This window comes from Pristis pectinata, chromosome 5 (assembly GCF_009764475.1).
Source record: "Pristis pectinata isolate sPriPec2 chromosome 5, sPriPec2.1.pri, whole genome shotgun sequence".
NCBI lineage: Eukaryota > Metazoa > Chordata > Chondrichthyes > Rhinopristiformes > Pristidae > Pristis > Pristis pectinata.
This window is the reverse complement of record NC_067409.1, coordinates 64,334,600-64,355,384: the sequence shown is the minus strand read 5'-3', so window position 1 is coordinate 64,355,384 and position 20,785 is coordinate 64,334,600. Positions and strand designations below refer to the sequence as shown.

Sequence of the window (20,785 nt, the reverse complement as noted above, 5' to 3'; positions counted from 1 at the left end):
AACAAAAAAATAAGAGATGATGTCACTGATACATGCAATTTTTAAAAAACAGGGTTTAACAGGGTAAAAGCAGGGATGACTTTTCCCTTGGCTGTCTGAAACCAAGACTCAAATTAATATTTTGTCTATTCAGAACTGAGATGAAGAGAAATTGTCGCCTAGAGGGTGGTGAATCTTTACAAGTCCATACACAAGAGGGCTATGGAGACTCAGTCACTCAGTATATTCAAGCCAGAGATCAACAGATTTTTGGATATTAACAGAACAGCGGGATACAAGGCTTTTTCCAGCAAAGTCGTACTGAGATAAAAGACAGCCATGAACAAAATGAATGGCAGAGCAGCTCTGAGGAGTCAAATGGCCAGCTCCTGTTTTTATTTCTTGTTCTTGTGTTCTAAATGGAATAGATGGGTTCAAAAAAAAATTACTTCAGTGCCAAAAGAAAACTGCCAAACAATGTAAAACAAACTGGATTCTGTATCACCTCTGTAACAAGTCACTGCCAATTTGGATACACAGAATACAAACTAAATTACCCTACTCCCCTGCCCTCACAGAATCCAACACAGTGCTTTATCCTCCTGCCTCCTGCTGCTTATCCTAGCTGTATGGTGCCAAGCAAATCTGACTGCCAGAACACAATTTTGAAATTTGTACACTTCTCTGATGCATCCACACACAGGCATCTTGGTTAATAAGTAATGCAAATACTTTCAACCATTGCAAAATATGATTGTGACACAGAACATAAATAGATACAATTAAAGAAAGTTATTGTATGCAGCTTAATTAACAACAGCAATCTTCACCCACTTGTATTAAAGCAATGAAGTTGCCTCTTGGAATCATGTCCATGCCAGCTCTCCACCAGAGCAACTTGCTAGTTCTACCCCCAGGACATTTCTCTGCAACCTTGCGAAGTTTTCCTCAGCATAAATTCATCCAAACCTCTTGAAGGCCATAGCAGAACCTGCCTCCACCTATTTGTAGGCAGTGCATTCCAGATTCCAAACATACAATGTGTAAACAATTTTTTTCCTCTCTCATTTCCCTCTATTGACACCCATGTCCTCTAGTCCTTGACCCCTCACCAATGGGAACTGCCTCCCACTATCCACTATCCTAACCCCTTACTGTAATTCTATTAGATATCCTCTCAACCTTCTCTAAAGAAAACTCTCCCAGACTCTTTGTAACTGCAGACTCTCATCCTGGGAACCATTCTCAAATATTTTCTGTACCTCTTCTAATATCTTCATATTCTTCCTACAATGGAGGTGGCCAGAATCATATATGGAGTTCTGTACTTCAAAAAAAGTTAATGAAACATGTCACTTCGACCTCAGAAGGTAGTAGTTTCTCGATTACTCCTAATGCCAGGTACTACTCAGGGCAGGAATAGAAAAATAGAACAGATGAATGAGTGGCTGAGGAACTGGTGCAGGGGGCAGAGTTTCAGGTTCTTGGATCATTGGAACTTCTTCTGGGGCAGGGGTAACTTGGACAAGAGAGACAATGTTACACCTTAACTGGAGGGGAACCAACATCCTGGCCAGGAGGTTCACTAGTGCTACTTGGAACAGTTTAAACTAGTTTGGCAGGGGGATGGGAACCAGATGGGTCAGAAAGTGGAGAGAATGAGAGGTGGGTAGATGTCATCACCAGTAAGTCTGTAAGGACGGACAGGCAGGAACAAGGTAATAGACACAATGGGATGCACATATTGAACTGTGTTTATTTTAATGCTACAAGTATTAAGGGTAAGGGTGATGCACTTAGAGCATGGATCAATACATGGAACTATGATGTTGAGGCCATTACAGTTGAGAGAGGACCAGGACTGGATGCTTAATGTTCCAGGGTTTTGATGCTTTAGAAAAGATATAAAGGGAGGCAAAAGCAAGGGGGGTGGGGGGAGGAGAAGGGAGTTGCACAATTAAATCAGGTACAATAATCGCAGCTACACTCAGGAGACATAATGGAGGACTCATCCACTGAGTCTACACTGAAGGGTCCTGACCTGAAAAGTTGACTGCCTGCTTTTCTCCACAGATGCTGCCTGTCCTGCTGAATTCCTCCAGCATCATAGTGTTTTTTTTCAAATTACAAGAGTATTAGGGAGGAACTAGAGAGAGTTAATTGGGAACAGTTGTTTTTGGGCAAGTCCACATCTGACATATGGAGGGTGTTTAAAGACTAAATGCAGAGTACAGGACAGAGTGTGTTCCAGCAAGAAAGAAAGACAAGGATGGCAAGGTAAGGGAACCTCGGATGTCGAGAGAGGTGGCGCATTTAGTTAAGAAGAAAAAGGAAACACATGTAAGGTTTAGGAAGTTAAACATCAAACACAGCCTTTGAGAATTATAAAAGCTAGAAAATAACTCAAGAAGGGAATTAGGGGAGCCAGTAGGGGCCATGAGACGTCCTTGGCAAGTAGGATTAAAGAGAATCTCAAGGCATTTTATACATCAAGAGCATGAGAATAACTAGGGAGAGGGTAGGACCAATCAAGGATAAAGGAGGGAACATATGCTTGGAAGCAGAGGAGGTTGGTGAGATCTTAAATGAGTACTTTGTTGGTATTTACCAAGGAGGAGGACATGGAGCATAGTGAGATCAGTGTGGAGTGTGCTAATATGCCAGGACATTCTCAGATAAAAAAAAAGAGGTAGTGTTGGGTCCTTAAAGAACATTACGGTGGACAAGTCCCCAGGGCCTGATGGGATATAGACCAAGTTATTGGGAGAGGCAAGAGATTGCTGGGGCTTTGACCAAGATTTTCATGTCCTCTCTAGCCACAGGCAAGGTCCCAGAGGACTGGAAAGTAGCTAATGCTGTTTAAGAAGGGAAACAGGGATAATCCTGGAAACTATAGACTGGCAAGTCTCTCATCAGTGGTAGGGAAGCTATTGGAGAGGATTCTTAGGTTAGGATTTATGAGCATTTGGAAAACCACGGCCTAATTAGGGACAGTCAGCATGGCTTTGTGGGGGGCAAGTTGTGTCTTACTAACTTGATTGAGTTTTTCCAAGGAGAGACAAAGATTATTGAAGAAGGTAGAGTTATGGATATTGTCTATATGGATTTTAGTAAGGCATTTGACAAGGTCCCTCACAGGAGACTCATCCAGAAAATTAAGATGCATGGGATCCATGATGACTTGGCCTTTTGGACTCAGAATTGGCTTATCCATGGAAGAAAGAGGGTAGTGGTCGATGGGACTTATTCTGGTTGGAGGTCTGTGACTAGTGGTGTCCCTCAGGGATCCATACTGGGATGAAAATGTGGATGGGTGGATTAGCAAATTCACAGATGATAGAAAGATTGGTGGTGTTGTGTAGAAGATTGTCAAAGGATACAGAGGGATATAGAGCAGTTGCAGATATAGGCAAAGAAATGGCAGTTTAATCTAGTCGAATGTGAGCTGTCACACTTTGGGAAATCAAATGTAAAGGGGCAGTACACTGTTAACAGCAAGACTCTTAACAGTGTTAACGGAAGGATCTTGGGGTGCAAGTCCATAGCTTCCTGAAAGTGGCTGCACAGATGATAGGTTGGTAGGGAAGGCATATGGCATGCTTGCCTTTATTAGTTGAGGCACTGAGTTCAAGAGTCAGGAAATTATGTTACAGCTTTATAAAACTCTGGTTAGGCTGCATCTGGAGGATTGCATTCATAGCTGGTTGCCCCATCATAGCAAGAACGTGGAGGCTTTGGAGAAGTTCACCAGGATGCTTCCTGGATTAGAGAGCATGAGTGATAAGGAGAGGTTGAACAAACTTGGGTTATTTTCTCTGGAGCGGCAGAGGCTGAGGGGAGATCTGACAGAAATTTATAAGATTATGAGAGGCATAGATTAGTTAGCCAATATCTTTTTCCCAGGGTCGAAATGTCTAATACTAGAGGGCATGCATTTAAGGCGAGGGGGGAAAATTCAAAGGAGATGCATGGGACAATTTTTTTTGTTTTTTTTAAAAGAAGCAGAGTGGTAGGTGCCTGGAATGCGCTGCCTGGGGTGGTGGTGGAGCCAAATATGATAGAGCCATTTAAGAGGCTTTTAGATAGGCAGATGGATGTGCAGAGAATGGAGGGATGTGGACACTGTGTAGGCAGAAGGGATAAATTTAGTTAGGCATTTAATTACTAGTTTAATTAGTTTGGCACAACTTCATGGGCCAAAGGGCCTGCTCCTGTGCTCTACTGTTCTATGTTCTAATTAACATTTGTACCACAACAAAAAACAGGCAAAACAAATCTTTATGTTTACCTCAAAGAAATGACTGGCCCCATCCTTTGTTCATGATCTCATCCAGCAAAATGATCCCTACTCACACTCTGAGCTTCCAATGCCAGTCTATTTTTTTTTAAGTGCACTGTGATTTCAGGCATATGAACCCCACCCACTCTTGTCTACAATGCACAGCAATCCATCTGTGTAGGATAAAGTTTCAGTTATACGTATTATAACGCTACAGTAAACTATTACAATGTCAGCATGCATTTTGCTAGCAAGTGCCAAAGAACTTCCGACATTTGCCTCCTTAATTGCCTGCAAGAATGGGACAGTGGTCCTCAACTTACCCTGTAGTAGTGGGTGCCATATCCACAAAGACACTCTGCTGCTGGATTCCCTGCAGAATCAAATGGCAAATCTGACTCTTGCTGAGATCCCTCAGCATTTACTTTGGGGAAATTTGGCTCCTGAACCCTACCAGACCTGAATTCAGAATTCTCATGACAGTGGGAATTTTATGGCTACAGAGAGGAAAGCATGGGGGACGATGTATTTTTTTAAAGAAAGCATTAAACAAAGCCAAAATAATTACTTATGCAAGTTTTAAGAGCTTTTAGTAAATGAAAAGTTTAAAACAATAAAACATTTAAAAGTTTTCTATCTTTGACAGTCAGCAAAACTGGGGCTGGCTTTCAAAGTTCCAGGGGTGCTTTGCGGGCAGGGCTTCTTCAGTAAACCATTGGTACCCCTGCTACCATTAAGGCCAGCAAGGTGAGCTCTCAGTATTCAGACCAGGTTAAGTTCAGGAGCTAAGGGAATGGGATCTGTGAGCAGCAATGGGAGACAGTAGCCCTGTGTCAGTAAGATCTGGCCTTGGTGTTGCTGAAATTGTTTGACTTAAATAGCTGAATGTGCTGCAAGTGAATCTCATTCTTTTATCTTGGCTAGCCTGTCCTTCCAAAGCTTTGGTTGCCTTGCTGCACACATCCATTTTTCTTTCAGGCTTAAGCTGCTCATCCTGTCGTAATTCAATGCTAGCTTGAGTTCAGGTGGGCTTACATCCATGCCTGCTGGTCTTGGGAATACGATGACCCTTCAGCCCGCTACCAATGTCCATTCACTACCCTTGAATAATTCTGATTCATCTATATCCTGGTTCACTTTCACAATCTGCTACTCTGCCTCTTTCCCAGTACTAAAGTTTAGCTGGCAATGTGTTTTCTTCTTGGTAGTTTATAAACAGATTACAGTGGTAAAATAAAAACATTTTCTGCCTGCTGGAAACCCATACTTGTATTGATAGACACAGGATGGGGAGGGTAAAGACAAGTATGACAGAAGAAAATAGGAAGAAAGCAGAGGACAGGGACTGTAGGTTCTAGGTGAGGCAGGAGAGTAGATTTTGCAGTGTGAGGAAGAAACACAAAAGGGGAGAAATGGGAGTGAAGGGACATCAAAGAGGGGAAAATAATTAATGGTGAAAGGAAGACTAGACTATCGAAGGAAGGGAGTGGTTAGTCACAGTGTGAAAACTGCATCATACCCACTAGTGGAAAATGCAATCTGAATGCTCACTATCACTCCATCTACCAACGCCCACCAGTGGAAATATTAGAAACAGAGAGAAAGGCAGTAAAGCAATGCAGATACAAGAAGGGCAAACACAGGGGCAAGATATATACACAAAAGCACAGAATAGATAATAATTACAGGTTTATACGATCGATGCCAATGGATAATTAATATATTTAAATAATCCTCCCCATGACATAGTTTTCTATAAAAAAAATACCAGAAAACATTTATAAGAAAGGAATGATTCTTGAAGTACAGCTATGACATGCTTTATATGGAACCAAAAAGCAGTGTCTAATGGTTTGTCAAAGCACACACATTTCTAACCACAACTAACCATAATGGTATTTGTATTTTGAATGTGGGAAGAGCTTTCCTAGCACAATATTAAAGCAAAAACATCACTGTTTGAACAGTTTCACTTCACTTCACCATTGGCATGTAGAAGTGCTAACTGAGCTCCTAAAAGGCAAAAGGAGTCCAAACCAAAATTGGATCCCTTCCCTTCGAAAGGCCAAATATTATGAGCACTAGCAGATCGCCCATAGTTTGTCGCCAAAAGGATTAGATGATACACTGCAGATTGCTTTGCAAGGAACCATTAGAATCTGTAATCAGGCACATAACATCCTAATATCAAGATGCCAACATGGTGCATTTTTTTTAAATCTTCAGGTAAGAGTTCAATTATTGCTGAGCAAAGGAGCTGCTCTTTGGAAACTGCTTTCAAATTCAGAATTCCAACAGCAAGTGGCCACTTTTTTTCCTGGCTTTTCTTAAAAACATTGATTTCAGTCTACATAGTGACATCCAGAGTGTGACACACCTGTGCAAATTAAAAAGAATTTTACACTAGCTTGATAAATAGTGTCACAGGGTTACTGTGATCAAACTTAGCTAGATAGAACATGTAAGTCCAGAAAGTTAAGAATAACTACTCTGGATATCTCAATATGGCCAAAGTTTCAGGATTACTGACATTTAAATATCTGCCACATACATGATTAAAAATTAACAATCTGGCCATACCATTTGTTAACTTCTATGGCCCATGAACACATTCCCCTAAACTGGTAAGATTGTGAGTATCTTTAGGCTGGAATGCAGCACCTCAGCAAGTAAACTGGAGTTGTTTCAATGGTAGTTTATGAGACTATAAATCTACAGCTCAATACTGCCCATAATTTAATACTTATTAAGCGGTCACTTTTAAAACCTATCAAAAACAAAGGTGGTTAACAAAACAGAAATTATAACTTTCATATTGAAAGATCCTGTTTAAGACTGCCTTAAAGCATAAGTTTGAGGCTTGCAAGGGTAATTTTAATTTATGTCCAGCCCATGCTAACTCAAATTTATGACACAGCATACCAGTGTAAGAATCTCAGTCTTAATGCCTAGGACCCTTACTCAATGATGAGGGCACAAACTGAAGACAGAATTGCCCCATAATTTTTCCAAGATGAAATAATTCAGATAAGAATTCAGAAACAAAAAAAAACTTACTGTTCAAGTGAATTGAAGTTTCAAAAGCATTAACTTTCCAGAAACTCTTGATAAGTTATTCATGTGGGTAGTTAGCAGATATGAAGGCCTCTGCAATGAATACCTTTGTAGCAGCGGTGGAAGTTGGAAAAAAAATAGTAATCTGATCAACTTAAAGATGCTGAATTTTAAAGTGTTTGAAGTCACCAATTTCAAAAAACATTTATCACATCAATCGCTAAGGAAACATAAAAGACTAGGCCATTCATCCTCTTGCGCCTCTTCCACAATTTTATTCAATCTGAGCTGATCTGCACCTCCACTCTTATTTTACCATCTTCAGTATCCTGACGTTCTTACCAAACAAAAAAATCTTTTGGTCTCAGCTGAGCTCTAACTTTGTGCCTTGTCATGTATTCTCTCAGTAGAAGAAGTGCCATCTCTGGAGCTACCATATCAAATGTCAATCATGTTGAGATTATCCTTCAATTTTCTAAACCACTGACATATGCAACGCATCTTTGAATTATCCATTTCAGCAATGGTATCACTTTGATGGAAATGGTAACCCCACTCCAAGGGGAATGTACCTTACTGAGCCAACGTAACCAAAATTCAATTGAGCACTCAAGATAAGAACTAATTAGTGATCTATACAACTAAAAGCAAAAGTTTTTTTTCATTCCAACCCTTTCCAAACCTCACACTTTTTTTTGTTACATGCAACATTCCACTGGAAAGTCAAAATTTTGATTCTGTCACTTCTGTTTTATGGCATTAAATTTTAATAGCCAAATCTTTTGTGACCGGATAATAAGTAATTAGGAACTGAATGAAACCTTGCTGCAGAACAGACAAGAGCATGTTGGTGGTACAGACACAGTCAATTGTATCAAATAAGGTGATACTGTAAAACATAGTTGTAAAATACAAACTAAAAGATGAATAAACATGCTTAAGCAGCTCTTTATCTAAAGTATCATTACATTTTTTTTTTAAGTACTCCAGACCAAAAGGTACATTAAATTTCATGGAATCTTCAATGCTCCAACATGGGCATTCACTTAGTTAAGACTGATGAGAATTACCACTGGAAGTACTTGAGGTCACTGAAGACAAATTTCATAATCACACAAGTAGAGATTGTAAATTAATCTTTACATTCTCACAATCCCTAATTGGCAAAAGGGCAAAAATGCTGTGCAGGAATATCTGCTTGGATATACAGCAGTTCCACTAAGGCAAGGGATTTAAGGTAACCGTTATCAATCACAATCTTAATCTTCCTTGCTCTGCTTAATCTATTGCAATTGGTTCCAGAATCAGAATTATTATTACTGTCTTATGTGACGTGAAATTGTTTCACAGCAGTACAGTGCAAAGACATAAAAAAAACTATAAATTAATGAAGTAAATAAATAGTGCAAACAAAAGGAATAATGAGGTAGTGGTTCATGGACCATTCAGAAATCTGATGGAGGGGAAGAAGCTGCTCCTGATCATGAGTGCAAATCTTCAGGCTCCTGTACCTCCCCCCTGATGGTAGTAAAGAGAAGAGGGCATATCCTGGATGGTGAAAGTCCTGCCTCTCGAAGATATTCTTGGTGGTGGGGAGGGTTGTGCCCATGATGGAGCTGGCTGAGTCTACAACCCTCTGCAGCCTCTTGTGATTCTGTGCATTGAAGCCTCCATACCAGGCTGTGATGCAAGCAGTCAGAATGCTCTCCACTGTACATCTATAGAAATTTGCAAAAGTCTTTGGTGACATACCAAATCTCCTAACGGAGCCATTGGCGTGCCCTCTTCACGATTGCATTAATGTGTTAGGGCCAGGACAGATCCTGCCGTTATCTACTAAATCACCAACTTTTTTGGCCACTCTGCTCTTTTCCCTTTCTACATTCAACATTACTCTTAGCCTTCCACATCACCTTCCTCTGCAGCCTCCAAGACAAGAAAGTCTCTTCCAAACAGACCAAAAAGTCCAGCAAGCTCCTCAGTTGGCACTGCTCAGCAGACCTGATTAAGTTTTATTACTCCATTCCTAAACGCCATTAACAACTCTCACTCTCAGCAGTGAATCTCTCCATCCTCCATTCCACACCACCTACTACCGGTGAACAAATCACTGGTCTGCTTCACATTTCACAATTCATAACATCAGTATGGATAAATGAATTTACATCCTTACCCATATACTACCTCATATCAAGTGCCATTCACCCTCTCCCTCACTGACATAAATTCCATCCTCGTCCAACAGTAATCTTGAATTTAAAATACTCACTCCAAAATATACCCCCCCCCCAGTCTTCTCCATTTTTTCCTAACATTCGCTTGCACTTTAAGATTCTATATACTTAGGTTAACTGGCACAGAATTCACCCATTTAGCCCAACACGTCCTTTGTGGTGCTACAGCCCACTCAAGCTTCCTCATCAATATTTATCAGTGTAAACTTTTAATCCATTCTAACTAATATCTTGTCCATCCTCCCCTTAAAGGCATCTACACTATTTGCCCAAGTCCATCTTCTCACCAACACTGGGCAAAAGAATTTCAGTTTCCTATTGGATTTCTTGACGCCAGTTTTATACTGACATCCTAAGTTATGCTTTTAAAAAAAAAGTGAAACATTCTGATTGTATCCATTCTACTGAAACCTCTATTTTCTTTTCTCAAGAGCAAGACCCCAGTCTAGTCATCCTTTCCTGATGTCACATTTCCAACATTATCATTGTAGCTCATTTCCGCCTCCTCTCCCATGCCTCCATATCCTTATAGTATTACAAGGGGATTTGAATACAAAAGTAAAGACATCTTACCACAATTACATATGGACTTGGTGAAACTGCACACAGAGTATTCTCTATGGTTTTGTCCTCTTGCCTGAAAGGAGGATGTATTTGCCATAGAAGTACAGCAAAGCTTTACTAGCCTGGTTCCAGGAGTGGCAGATTTGCCATACGAGGAGAGAACAAATAGATTTGATGCATATTCTCTGCTGTTCAGCAGAATGAAAGTTGCTTTTAACACCTTTTTTAAAATTTTCTCATCATTATTATTTTTGAAACAGTCAATTTATTGTTTGTCAACAATAATGTAATGATGACTCAGCAACTTTTCCTGGGTAGGTTTTGAAGTATAAATATTGATATGGATTACTTATGTCCACCTGAGAGAACAAATGTTAATTTTTTTTTATTTCTGCTCCAAAAACTTGGCCAGATTTGTCAACTGTAACTGTATTAGCATTTTGTCCTCTTCAGCCTTACAGTGGGTTGAACCATCATCATCCTTTCTCCTCTTGTATCTCTCCACTACAGGAGTTCTATTAGTAGTTCCAACACCACCTGTAACAAGAAACCAGTGCACTTCCCATTCACTTTCATTTCCTCCCTCCAGCCAACCACACCACTTCAGAATCCCCAAGGATTTGCAGTGGCTCATTTTTACTCTCATTTATAGGTCTATGCTGTGGCATCATCCATAACACCAAAATCCACCTATCTATCACCACCCTCACCCATAACCATCTAAGGGCAGTCGGGATGCATTGTCTGCATTAAACGAGTCAAAATATCTTTCAACCAAACATCAGAAAGATCAAAGCCAGGTCAGTATTTCTGACCACAAACTCAGGCTATTAGGTAGCTAAAAATGATGAGTTCTTCAAACCACATATGAACTTTGAACTCCACATTTTATTCTTCAATTAAATCATTTATTTAATTATATACTCACTGAAACCCTATCCACATTTTTAATCACCTTTGGACTTAACTTTACCATTCTTCTCCCCAAATTCACCTCAGCAAAACAAATGGTGCATAGCGAATCCCTGATTCAATTCCACGTACCTGACTCTTGCTTATTGAATAATGAACTTCATTATGTTTCCCTCTTCAAACCAGCCTTTGTACTTGTATCTCCCTTGCCCCTCCATTCACTCCAACACTGGTGTCAGCCTTCAGCTGCTCCAGACCAATTTTCAGAATGTTCCCCCTTTCCATTTCTTTTTTAACTTCAAAACTTTTCTTACAAATCCATTCTCTTGACCAGCCTCTTGCACCATGAACAGCGTCCATTCTTTTGGTTTCCTTCTTGGGATGTTTTCCTACATTTAGTGGTACTACATAAAAACAGTTACCAAACATTTCACTGTTTGACTTCCCTCAAAGCGGTTTGTGATCACTCAGAAACAGGCTCTTCAATCCACTAAGTGTGCACTGACAACGCACACATTTCCACTCAGCCAATGTAACCTCCCCACATTCCCATCAACTCTCCCCAGACTCTACCACTCATCTACACATTAAACCTAATTTACAGTGGCCTACCAACCCGCACGTCTTTGGGATAGAGAAGGAAACCAGAGTACCTGGAGGAAACCCATGTGGTCACAGGGAGAACATGCAAATTCCACACAGACAGCAGAGGTCAGAATTGAACCCACTGTGCCAATGCTTTTGGCTCAACAGTTCTATTTTTCTGCAGTTATCTTCTCTTGTAAGAACCTGACCCTTGGCAAATGCAGATATATTCCAGTGCCAAGCAGAATTCATGGAATACTCAAACTTATCAGATGGCAACTTCTGCAAAATCTTAATACTCAAGATTAAAAAATGTTTCAATGTGAAAAAATGGAACCTCTTCAGTCCACCCTCTAACCTACAAATTGCAATCTGTATCAACATTCCATCTATGCAACCTATTTTTATTGTGGATGGCTAAACTACTCAATCAACAAGCCATTGATGGCTCTATACAATTCAATAACCAACTGCCAAAGGGATATCCATGTGAACCAGGGTGCTCAGTCATCCATATTTCTCTCCTTCACCTCACCCAAATACTTATCCCCTCCACCACACAATGTAGTTATCCTACTATAGGCTACATTCAAATTTAAGCAAAAACAATGCTAATTTGCTAATAGCAAATATGGGGTCAGTTGGCAATCACAAGAAAGAAAAGAATAAAATGACGCTAAGTGGATATCTTCAGGTAGAATGTCAACATATTTCTCAGGTAGTAATCACAACATATTGCTTCTTAAACAAATGTAATCTTCTACATTTTGAAGGTCCCATAAAATTAAAGTTTTCTCATATTTGTTACAGAAAATCTGCTAAGGGGAAAACTCTAAATATCAGAAAGCACCCATTTTTCTAATTATATACATATTTTCTGAAGTTGTTACAAAGCTAGATGCAACTTTCCAGCGCCATGCAACTTTATATCGTAAACAACATTTTTTGTGAGAAATGAGTCATTGTAGTAAAATCCAGAACATTTTGAATTTTGCAGAACTAAGAAAAAAATGTTTAAGACTCTGGAAGAACTAATATCCTCCTTTATCTTCACCAGCCAATCTAGCAAAACACCACATGAAAGATGCATCTATGGCTTGATTTTATGTACATCCACACCAAACAGATGAAAAATGCATGCACATGTGGTCACAGTTTTTTAAAGTATACTTTTGAGAGAAATCTGTATTGTTGTACACTGGATTGCTTCCAACATCATTATTAGCAACAATAGTAGATTCATATGTTAAATTGGGAGCCTTATAATGGTTTCTCAGTACAGCTGCCAAATTCTGCCCTTTACCATAGGTGGCATTGTTCCAATAAATCAAACTGTACTGACTTAGCAGATATAAAGCATATGGCTGCTTTTTCTGCACCCATAATGTTCTGATGGAGGGACCTACACTGAGGAACCTGAACTACATAAAATTTAAAAGCTGTAACTTGCATTTATGTAGTGCCTTTGACAGAGAAATGTTGAAAGATGTTTTAGAGGTGTAATTAGAACAAAAATAGACACTAAGCCAAAGAATTAACTATTTAGATGGGCACTCAAAATCTTAGTCAAAGAGGTGGATTTTAAAAAGCTATGTCACTCCATATTTAACAGAAAAACAAACACACACGGAGTCTTGTACATCAGATTACCACTGCAACTTAAAAGGCTGCATTTATGTCGCACATTACAAGTTAAGACTTCCTTTGCTTCTACTTTGTAACTCAATAGTAATTTTTATGCCTTGCACTGTACTGCTGCCACAAAACAACAAATTTCATGACATATGTCAGTGATAATAAACCCGATTCTGGAGGTGCAACTACATCAGAATACATTTCCTTCCTTTCTCTTTTCTGTTAAGTAAAAACTCAAGCAAAATAAAACAGTAGATTTTGATTTAAGAACCCAAAAACTGACTATGTGACTCTGGGGTAATTGAGCAGTTTAACAAATAAATTCATGCAAAATTAATCGAGCAACAGAAGTTCCAACACTCTGCTGTCACAAATAATTTGTGCCACATTACTCTAGTTTAACCCCACGTGTACAAATCTCTCACTTCCGGCCAGATTTACCAATGTTGGTGCAGTAGAACACATACAGAGGCTTCAAAGTGACAAAAAATGTGGAGTTTTTTTTAAATTTCCAGCCACACATATCTGGGGAGGCATATTATGAAAATTGAACCATTCCCATCGCATTGTTATTCAAGTAATTCTTCTGCTCAAATGCATAAGGGAAACATCACTGGAAAACACTTTAAAAACAAGCATGGTAATTAATGGTTGTAATTCAAATATTTTGTATATAAAATGCAGATATGGTAAACGATATATGTCACTTTAAAAACTAAACAAATATAATTTAAGCAAAAGCTTAAAATGTCACAAATGATGAAGAACAGTCCAGTCATCTCACCGCAAAACTTCCCCTTCTCCACATGGAAGGGAGGGGGAGGCAATGACATCACGTAATTTTTTTTGGGGCGGGGGGCGGCATTGGAATGATAATGATTACCTCATAAGTAGTTAAATGATAATCTCATAAGTATTTACCTCCTCCTGAACACTATTCCCCCCCCCCCCAAAAAAAAGGTAAAAATCAGTGCTGGTGTTGTAGATGATCGTAGCAAAAAGTCATCACTATCTTATTCTACAACGTTATGGAAGTCTTAAGTGGGGAAAACGAATTCCACAAGTGTTCACCCAGAGAAACAGTACTGCACAAGTCTGTTGTTTTTAAGTTGTAAATATCCGTCTTGAGTGTAGTACAAATTATTGAAGGAACATACAACTCTTCACCACTAATAAATCCCATTGTCTAATAATAATCGCGTAATTTTAACAGTTAGAAAAGACATATGTTAAAACAAATATGGTTCGTGTATTTCTATTCACCAAGGCTTGATAATAGACTGACAACTGTATTGCGGACACTACAGGTTATTATTTCGGTCTCGTTTGGGGGTAGATTTCAAGAGTACAATGTTTACTTTCTGCTATGTATGTGGATTTCAGTAAAATCTACTTCTGGGGATGGATCGTAGGTTTTGTTCAATAGATTAAACAGTTAATTTTTCAGGACGGGGGGGGGGGGGGGTTACCGACAGAATTTACCTGCATGTTTACAACATTTCTGGCGACAGTAACAGGATCAAGAACAGCAAAAGTTCCGAGTCTACTCATTCGGTCTAAAAGTACAGCGCACAGAATCGCCAACAACGAAACTAAAAAGTTACTGCTGATCAGCAAAAGAAGGGAAGTTATGATCTAGTGAGATCACAATGCAGACCGTGCTTTTGTAAACGCTGATGGTGTAGATGGCAAAATAAGAAAACAAACAAGAATGCCTTGAGACACTTCAGAGACAGAGAGACGGGCTGGGTAGTTGGCAGAAGCGGCGCTGTAACTTTGTCGCCGACCCTGGGGGCACAATGTTTCCAGGAAGAGCGAAGTGACACTGCCTTACCTTTTCTGAACTGGCTTTCGCCGCTTACGGCTGGCGTAAATACTGCTGGAGTTCATCCTCGTCGCTGAAAAAGGGGCGCAGGAACCTTCTCTCTCCCTCGATTCGGAATGTTTGCTTCTTTTCCCGAGTCTTTGTTTTTTAAAAATAATTCAACGGGGGTCTGAGAGCGTGGCAGTCAGCAGCCCAGCGCACAGATTAATCCAAGAAAGGAAAGGCGAGTGAAAAGCGCGTATCTCTGTCACTACTACACTCTCCTTCTACTACTACTTCTTTTCTCAGTCACACACACAAGCAAGCAAGCTTCTTCCTTATTAGACGGAGACGGGGGGGGAGTGGGCGGGGTTGCGAAAGCGGCTGCGGCTGCGGCCGCTCGATGGAGCACCAGAGCCGGGGAAGGAGGTTGGGTTGTGGGGAGAGGGAGCACGAATCAGCTTCGTGGTGGACGGCTGTGGCGACTGCCTTCGCTGCTCTTTTCTTAAAAATAAAAAAAAACCCAGAGAGAAAGAAAAGAAGGTCGACGCCGTCACATCGCCTCCGCGCAGCCTGCCTCCCGCCACTGTTGGTGCCGGTCGGTACGAAGGCGAAGCCTGGCTTCACCTGAACCGAGTTGAGACTCGGCCCAGATCGGAACCGACCTGTCCCCCAACCCACAGCAACAACCCCAGCAGGCGACTACCCGCTCCCTCTCCCTACCCGGCCACAGACTGAGCTGATTCACACTGTCAGCGGGGGCATTTGCTAATAATATCCAACGCTCAGGGAAACCGTCCTTCTTAAGGCGCTGTAGCCTGGCGGCGCACTCGGCTAATGTGCCCTTTGCTCCTTTGATTACCGAGAGCCCGCCCAGGAGCCCGTTGACAAGGTCAGATTTGTAAGCCATCGTTAAAAATTGATTGCGAAACAGACAAAACTCTAAATTTACGGTGCTTTCAAGAAGCCGGAAAAAAAATATTGGTAGATGTAACCAGTGCTTCAACACATTAGGAATAAATCCAAATTCAAATAGCAAAACTGAGCTGATAGAGCCTCTTTTCCCTCTCCCATCTCCTAACTTCCCTTCCAAAGTCACTGATTGCGCTTTTGGCTCCCAAACCCGCTGACACCTTTCTAGGAATGTTTTGCTTGAATTTCTCTAATCAGGTACAATCTGTCACAGTACCAATACATCTCTTATCAAAGGCACAAATGACTTCCTGGGTGACTGCAACATTAGAAACAGGAACAGAAGTAGGCCAGTTGCTCCCCTGAGCCTTCTAGGCCATTCGATAAGATTATAGCTAATCCATTCTTGGCCTCTACCACTATCAATGACTCTAGCTCTACAGTTCTCAGAGGCAGAGCATTTCTAAGAATCATAAGCCTTTGAGAGATGAAATTCCTCCTCATCCTTATTCTGAAACTATGCCCCTGGTCTCAATAACCCCACTTGATGAAACATCCTCTCATCATCCAGCATGTCAGTATATGTTTCAGTAAGATCATCTCTCATTCTTCTAAACTCTGGCGAGTTCAGACCCAAATGGCTCAACTAACTTCAACTTCTTCATCCAAGGAATCATCCTAATGAATCTTCTCTGCACACCCTCTGATGCAAGCATATCATTCTTTCCATCTCCATCTCAGGAGATTCTTTATCCACTGACATATTCCACAAACCCACTGATGCCCACGGCTACCTCGATTACAGCTCCTCCCACCCTGTCTCTTGCATGGATGCTATCCCTTTTTCTCAATTTCCCCGCCTCTGCCGCATCTGCTCCCATGATGAGGCTTTCCACTCCAGGAGATCTGAGATGTCCAACTTCTTTTCTAACTGGGGCTTCCCCCCGACTGTGGTAGAGAGAGCTTGCACTCGTATCTCTGCCGTTTCCCGCACCTCTGCTCTCACCCCAACCCATCCCAGACCCAACAGGGATAGGTCCCCCTTGTCCTCATATTTCATCCCACCAGCCTACGTATCATTCTCCGCCACTTCCGACGTCTCCAATGGAACCCCACTACCAAGCATATCTTCCCCTCCCCACCCCTTTCTGCCTTTTGCAGGGACTGCTCTCCCCACAACTCCCTAGTTCACTCCTCCCCCCCAACCCATCCTGCTCCCACCCCAGGAACTTTCCACTGCCCCCGCCATAGGTGTAACACCTACCCCTACACCACCTCCATCCAGGGACTCAAATAGTCCTTTCAGGTGAGGCAGAGATTCACCTGCACCTCCCTTAATATCATCTACTGCATTCAATGCTCCAAGTGTGGTCTCCTCTACATTGGTGAGACCAAACGCAGACTAGGTTACCGTTTCGCAGAACACCTTCTCTCTGTCCGTAACCACAATCTGCATCCTCCCGTTGCCAGTCACTTCAATTCCCCCTCCCACACTATCACTGATATGTCAGTCCTCGGCCTCCTCCACTGCCAGGAGAATTCCAAGTGCAAACTGGAGGAACAGCACCTCATTTTCCATCTTGGAACCTTGCAGCCTAACGGCACGAACATTGAATTCTCCCACTTTAAATAATCCCCATCCCCCTTCCCCACAACCCCCACCCATCATACTTCTTCTCTTCTTCTCTTTCTAGCCTCTCTCTTTTTTCTACCCTTTTTATCCCCCTTTCTCTCCTTCCCTTTGACACATCCCCTGGTGGATCTGGTCTCCCCTCCTCCCCCACACCTGCCTATCACTATCTCTTACCTGTATCTACCTATCACCACCTTGTGCCCACCCCGCCTCCCCTCTTTTGTCCCCTCTTTTATCACTGCTCTGCTTTTCCCTCTATATATTGGGCTTCCCCTTTTCCTATCTTCAGTCCTGAAGAAGGGTTCTGACCAAAAATGTGACCGCCTGCTTTTCTCCACGGATGCTGCCTAGCCTGCTGAATTCCTCCGGCATTATAGTGTTTTTCATCATTCTTTAAATATGTAGGCCAAAACTGTACTCGTTACTCAAGGTGAAGCCTCACCATGCCTTTTAAAGTTGCATCAAAACTTCCCCACTTTTATATTCCATATCCCTTACAGTGAAGGTGCATGCTGCAATTGCATGCCAACTTTTTGTGCTTCATGTACTAGGACCTCCAGATCCATTTGTACCATAACATTTCGTACTGTCATTCTATTAAATAAAAACAATGGTAAACCATCCCTTCTTGTCCTTCTCAACTTGTCTCACATCTGAATTCTTTGTCATAGTTGACTTCCTCATACTCAACTCTGCCATTGCACAGCGAGGAGTAACTGCACTTGCTTAATTTTATGCAGTCATGCCAAGGAAATTACCTGCAATGGCTTTTTAAGCCCAGACTATTTTGTTCGGTGTCATTAAGAGTATCTCCTTGACCCTTGTTTCTCATTTCCATGCTTCCCCTCAAGAACATCATGTAAAGAAGTCTCCACATATGTGCTGACAATACCCATATTAACCTCACTACCATATGTCTCAACTCATGTCTGTTTTTAAATTATCACACAGATTGACTAACATTGAATAACAGATAAATGGAAATTTCTTACAAGTAAATATTGGAAAGACCTTTGCCATTGTATTTGGTCCCTGCCACTCTGCCTTGCTCTCCCTGGCAATGGTCTGAGGCTGAAATGAACTGTTCATCACCTTGCTGTTAAAGTCAAGATGGAAAAGCATTAGTCTACATATTCACCCTATCTCCTAAGACCATATTTTCCCACCTCCAGAGCATCACATACTCTTCACTGCCTCAGCTCATCTGCTGAAACAACTCAACACTTCAGGTCAAAAATGATGCTTAAAGTCTTGTGTGAAATCATCCCAAAATAGTTCTGTAACTATTGCTGATCATACAGCCCATACCATCACTCTACAGTCAAACTTTGCATTACCTTCTGCTGCCATATCTTAAGTCACCTGGATTTCTCTCTTCACCTTTCTCGGCTTTAAGATTCACACTAAACCCCAGCTGTACAGCTCACTCCTCCTGATCTGTTTTCGTTGGCTCAATATACATCTCCATTTACCACTGCAACTTATCCCTCTTTGAAAGTCTTAGGTTCTTGCTCTGATTATAAACCCAAATGTAACTTGTTTTAAGTTACTTGTGAACTCTGTCCATGTGCAAGCCTTTCTAACTCCTCTTCTCTTCTAGATATTATTTTGCAAGAAAGAACATTGAATAAAGATAATCTAGGCTTCAAGCTCAGCCATCACACCATCACACACACTGTCCTTTACTCTCTCCCAATCAAACACCAGGCAAGGCCAAAGGAGGAGTAAGCTTGCTTTTATCTATCTCAACTACAGAATATTGCATAGGAGTTTACAGCCAATTTAGTCATTGTTGTTACATCAGGAAACACAGCAACCAATGTGCACATGTAAGCTCCACAATGAGATAAATTGCCAGAATTTCTCTTCAATGACATTGAATGATAAGTACATGTTGGACATTTATTATGTTTCCCATGGGTTTCTTCAAATGATGCCATAGAATCCTTTACAATCACGTGAGATGTGAGGCCAAAACTACAAGTTCATGTTTATTCAAGTTAAAGTTCAAGTTATTTTGTTGTCAAAGGCATACATACACAGGGTATAAATGCCATTATTTAGTTATAACAGATACCTCTTCATTATTTTTCTATTGGGTGCTAATTTTCTTTATATTTTTATATTATTTTTCTTTTGTGGCTGAAGCCGGCTCATTTAGACTTGGACCAACTGGTGGCGGTCCAGCGAGCGCGGCGCAGGGGTGGGCCACCCAAGGCATAGTTTATTTAATTCTGGTTTTCGCGACAGTATTGCCGGTTCTGGGGTGGGGGGGAGTTATGTAGCGACTCACCGTACCGGCATCAAACCAGCTCCCAACATCGCGAACGTCGTTGGAGGCCCCGATCCAAGATGACGCGGGGTCCTCCTTCTTCCCCATCGTTGGGCTAGGAAAGGTGACCCGCGCGTGACGTCAGCGCGGGAACTGTAGCGCGGGAAGTTTTCGAATATTAAAGGCGCACCGTGCCCCTGTTGTTCATTCGACTTCTGATTTCAAACCAGAGACTCTGTGTCTTCATTTTGTAGTGTGTAGCTAGCCACTACAGCATCTTCTTTAATTATTTTTTGTTGCGACTTATAAAAGGCCTACTGAAAGTCCTACTACAACACTTTAGTTGGTTTGTCATTATCTATTTTTTGAGTTACAATCTCACAAAACTCTAAACACAACACTGGTGGATAGGGTAGTGAAAAAGGCATTTTGTATGCTTGGCTTCATAGTCCAAGCCATTGAGTATAAGAGTTGGGACATCATATTGCAGTTGTAAAAAATATTGGTTAGAGCGCACTTGGAGTACAATGTACAGTTCTGGTTGCCACACTACGAGAAGAACATGGTAGCAATGGAGAGAGTGCAGAAGAGATTCATCAGGATGTCGACTGGAATGGAGAGATTGGATAGGTTGGGTTTATTCTCACTGGTATGGAGGAGCTGAGGGGTGACCATATAAAGGTTTGTAGAATTATGAGGGACATTGACAGGAAAGGTGGTCAGAATCTTTTTTTCCAGGGCAGGGGAGTTTAAAACTAGAGGGCACAGGTTTAAGATGAAAGGGGACACATTTAAAGGAGATCTGAGGGATAACACTTTCACACAGAGGGTCATGAATATCTGGAATGAGCTGCTAGAGGAGGTAGTGGAGGCAGATACAATTACAATGTTTAAAAGACGTTTGGACATATACTTAGATAGA

The 20,785-nt window shown here is 41.2% G+C and overlaps 1 protein-coding gene across 2 annotated transcripts in view; it reads right to left on the bottom strand.

The window, feature by feature from the left end:
- LOC127570232 (aryl hydrocarbon receptor-like) overlaps window positions 1-15,967 on the bottom strand; it is a 170,014-nt gene extending 154,047 nt beyond the window's left edge. The window contains exon 1 of one of the 2 annotated variants that reach the window (XM_052015543.1): window positions 15,077-15,967. Coding sequence is in view for 1 of the 2 variants with exons in the window: in XM_052015542.1 (XP_051871502.1) it covers window positions 15,077-15,132 (56 nt within the window). In the remaining variant the exon portion in view is untranslated. The remainder of the gene's footprint in view (window positions 1-15,076) is intronic. The other variant, XM_052015542.1, reaches the window with a different exon arrangement.
- Window positions 15,968-20,785: the final 4,818 nt, after the last annotated feature.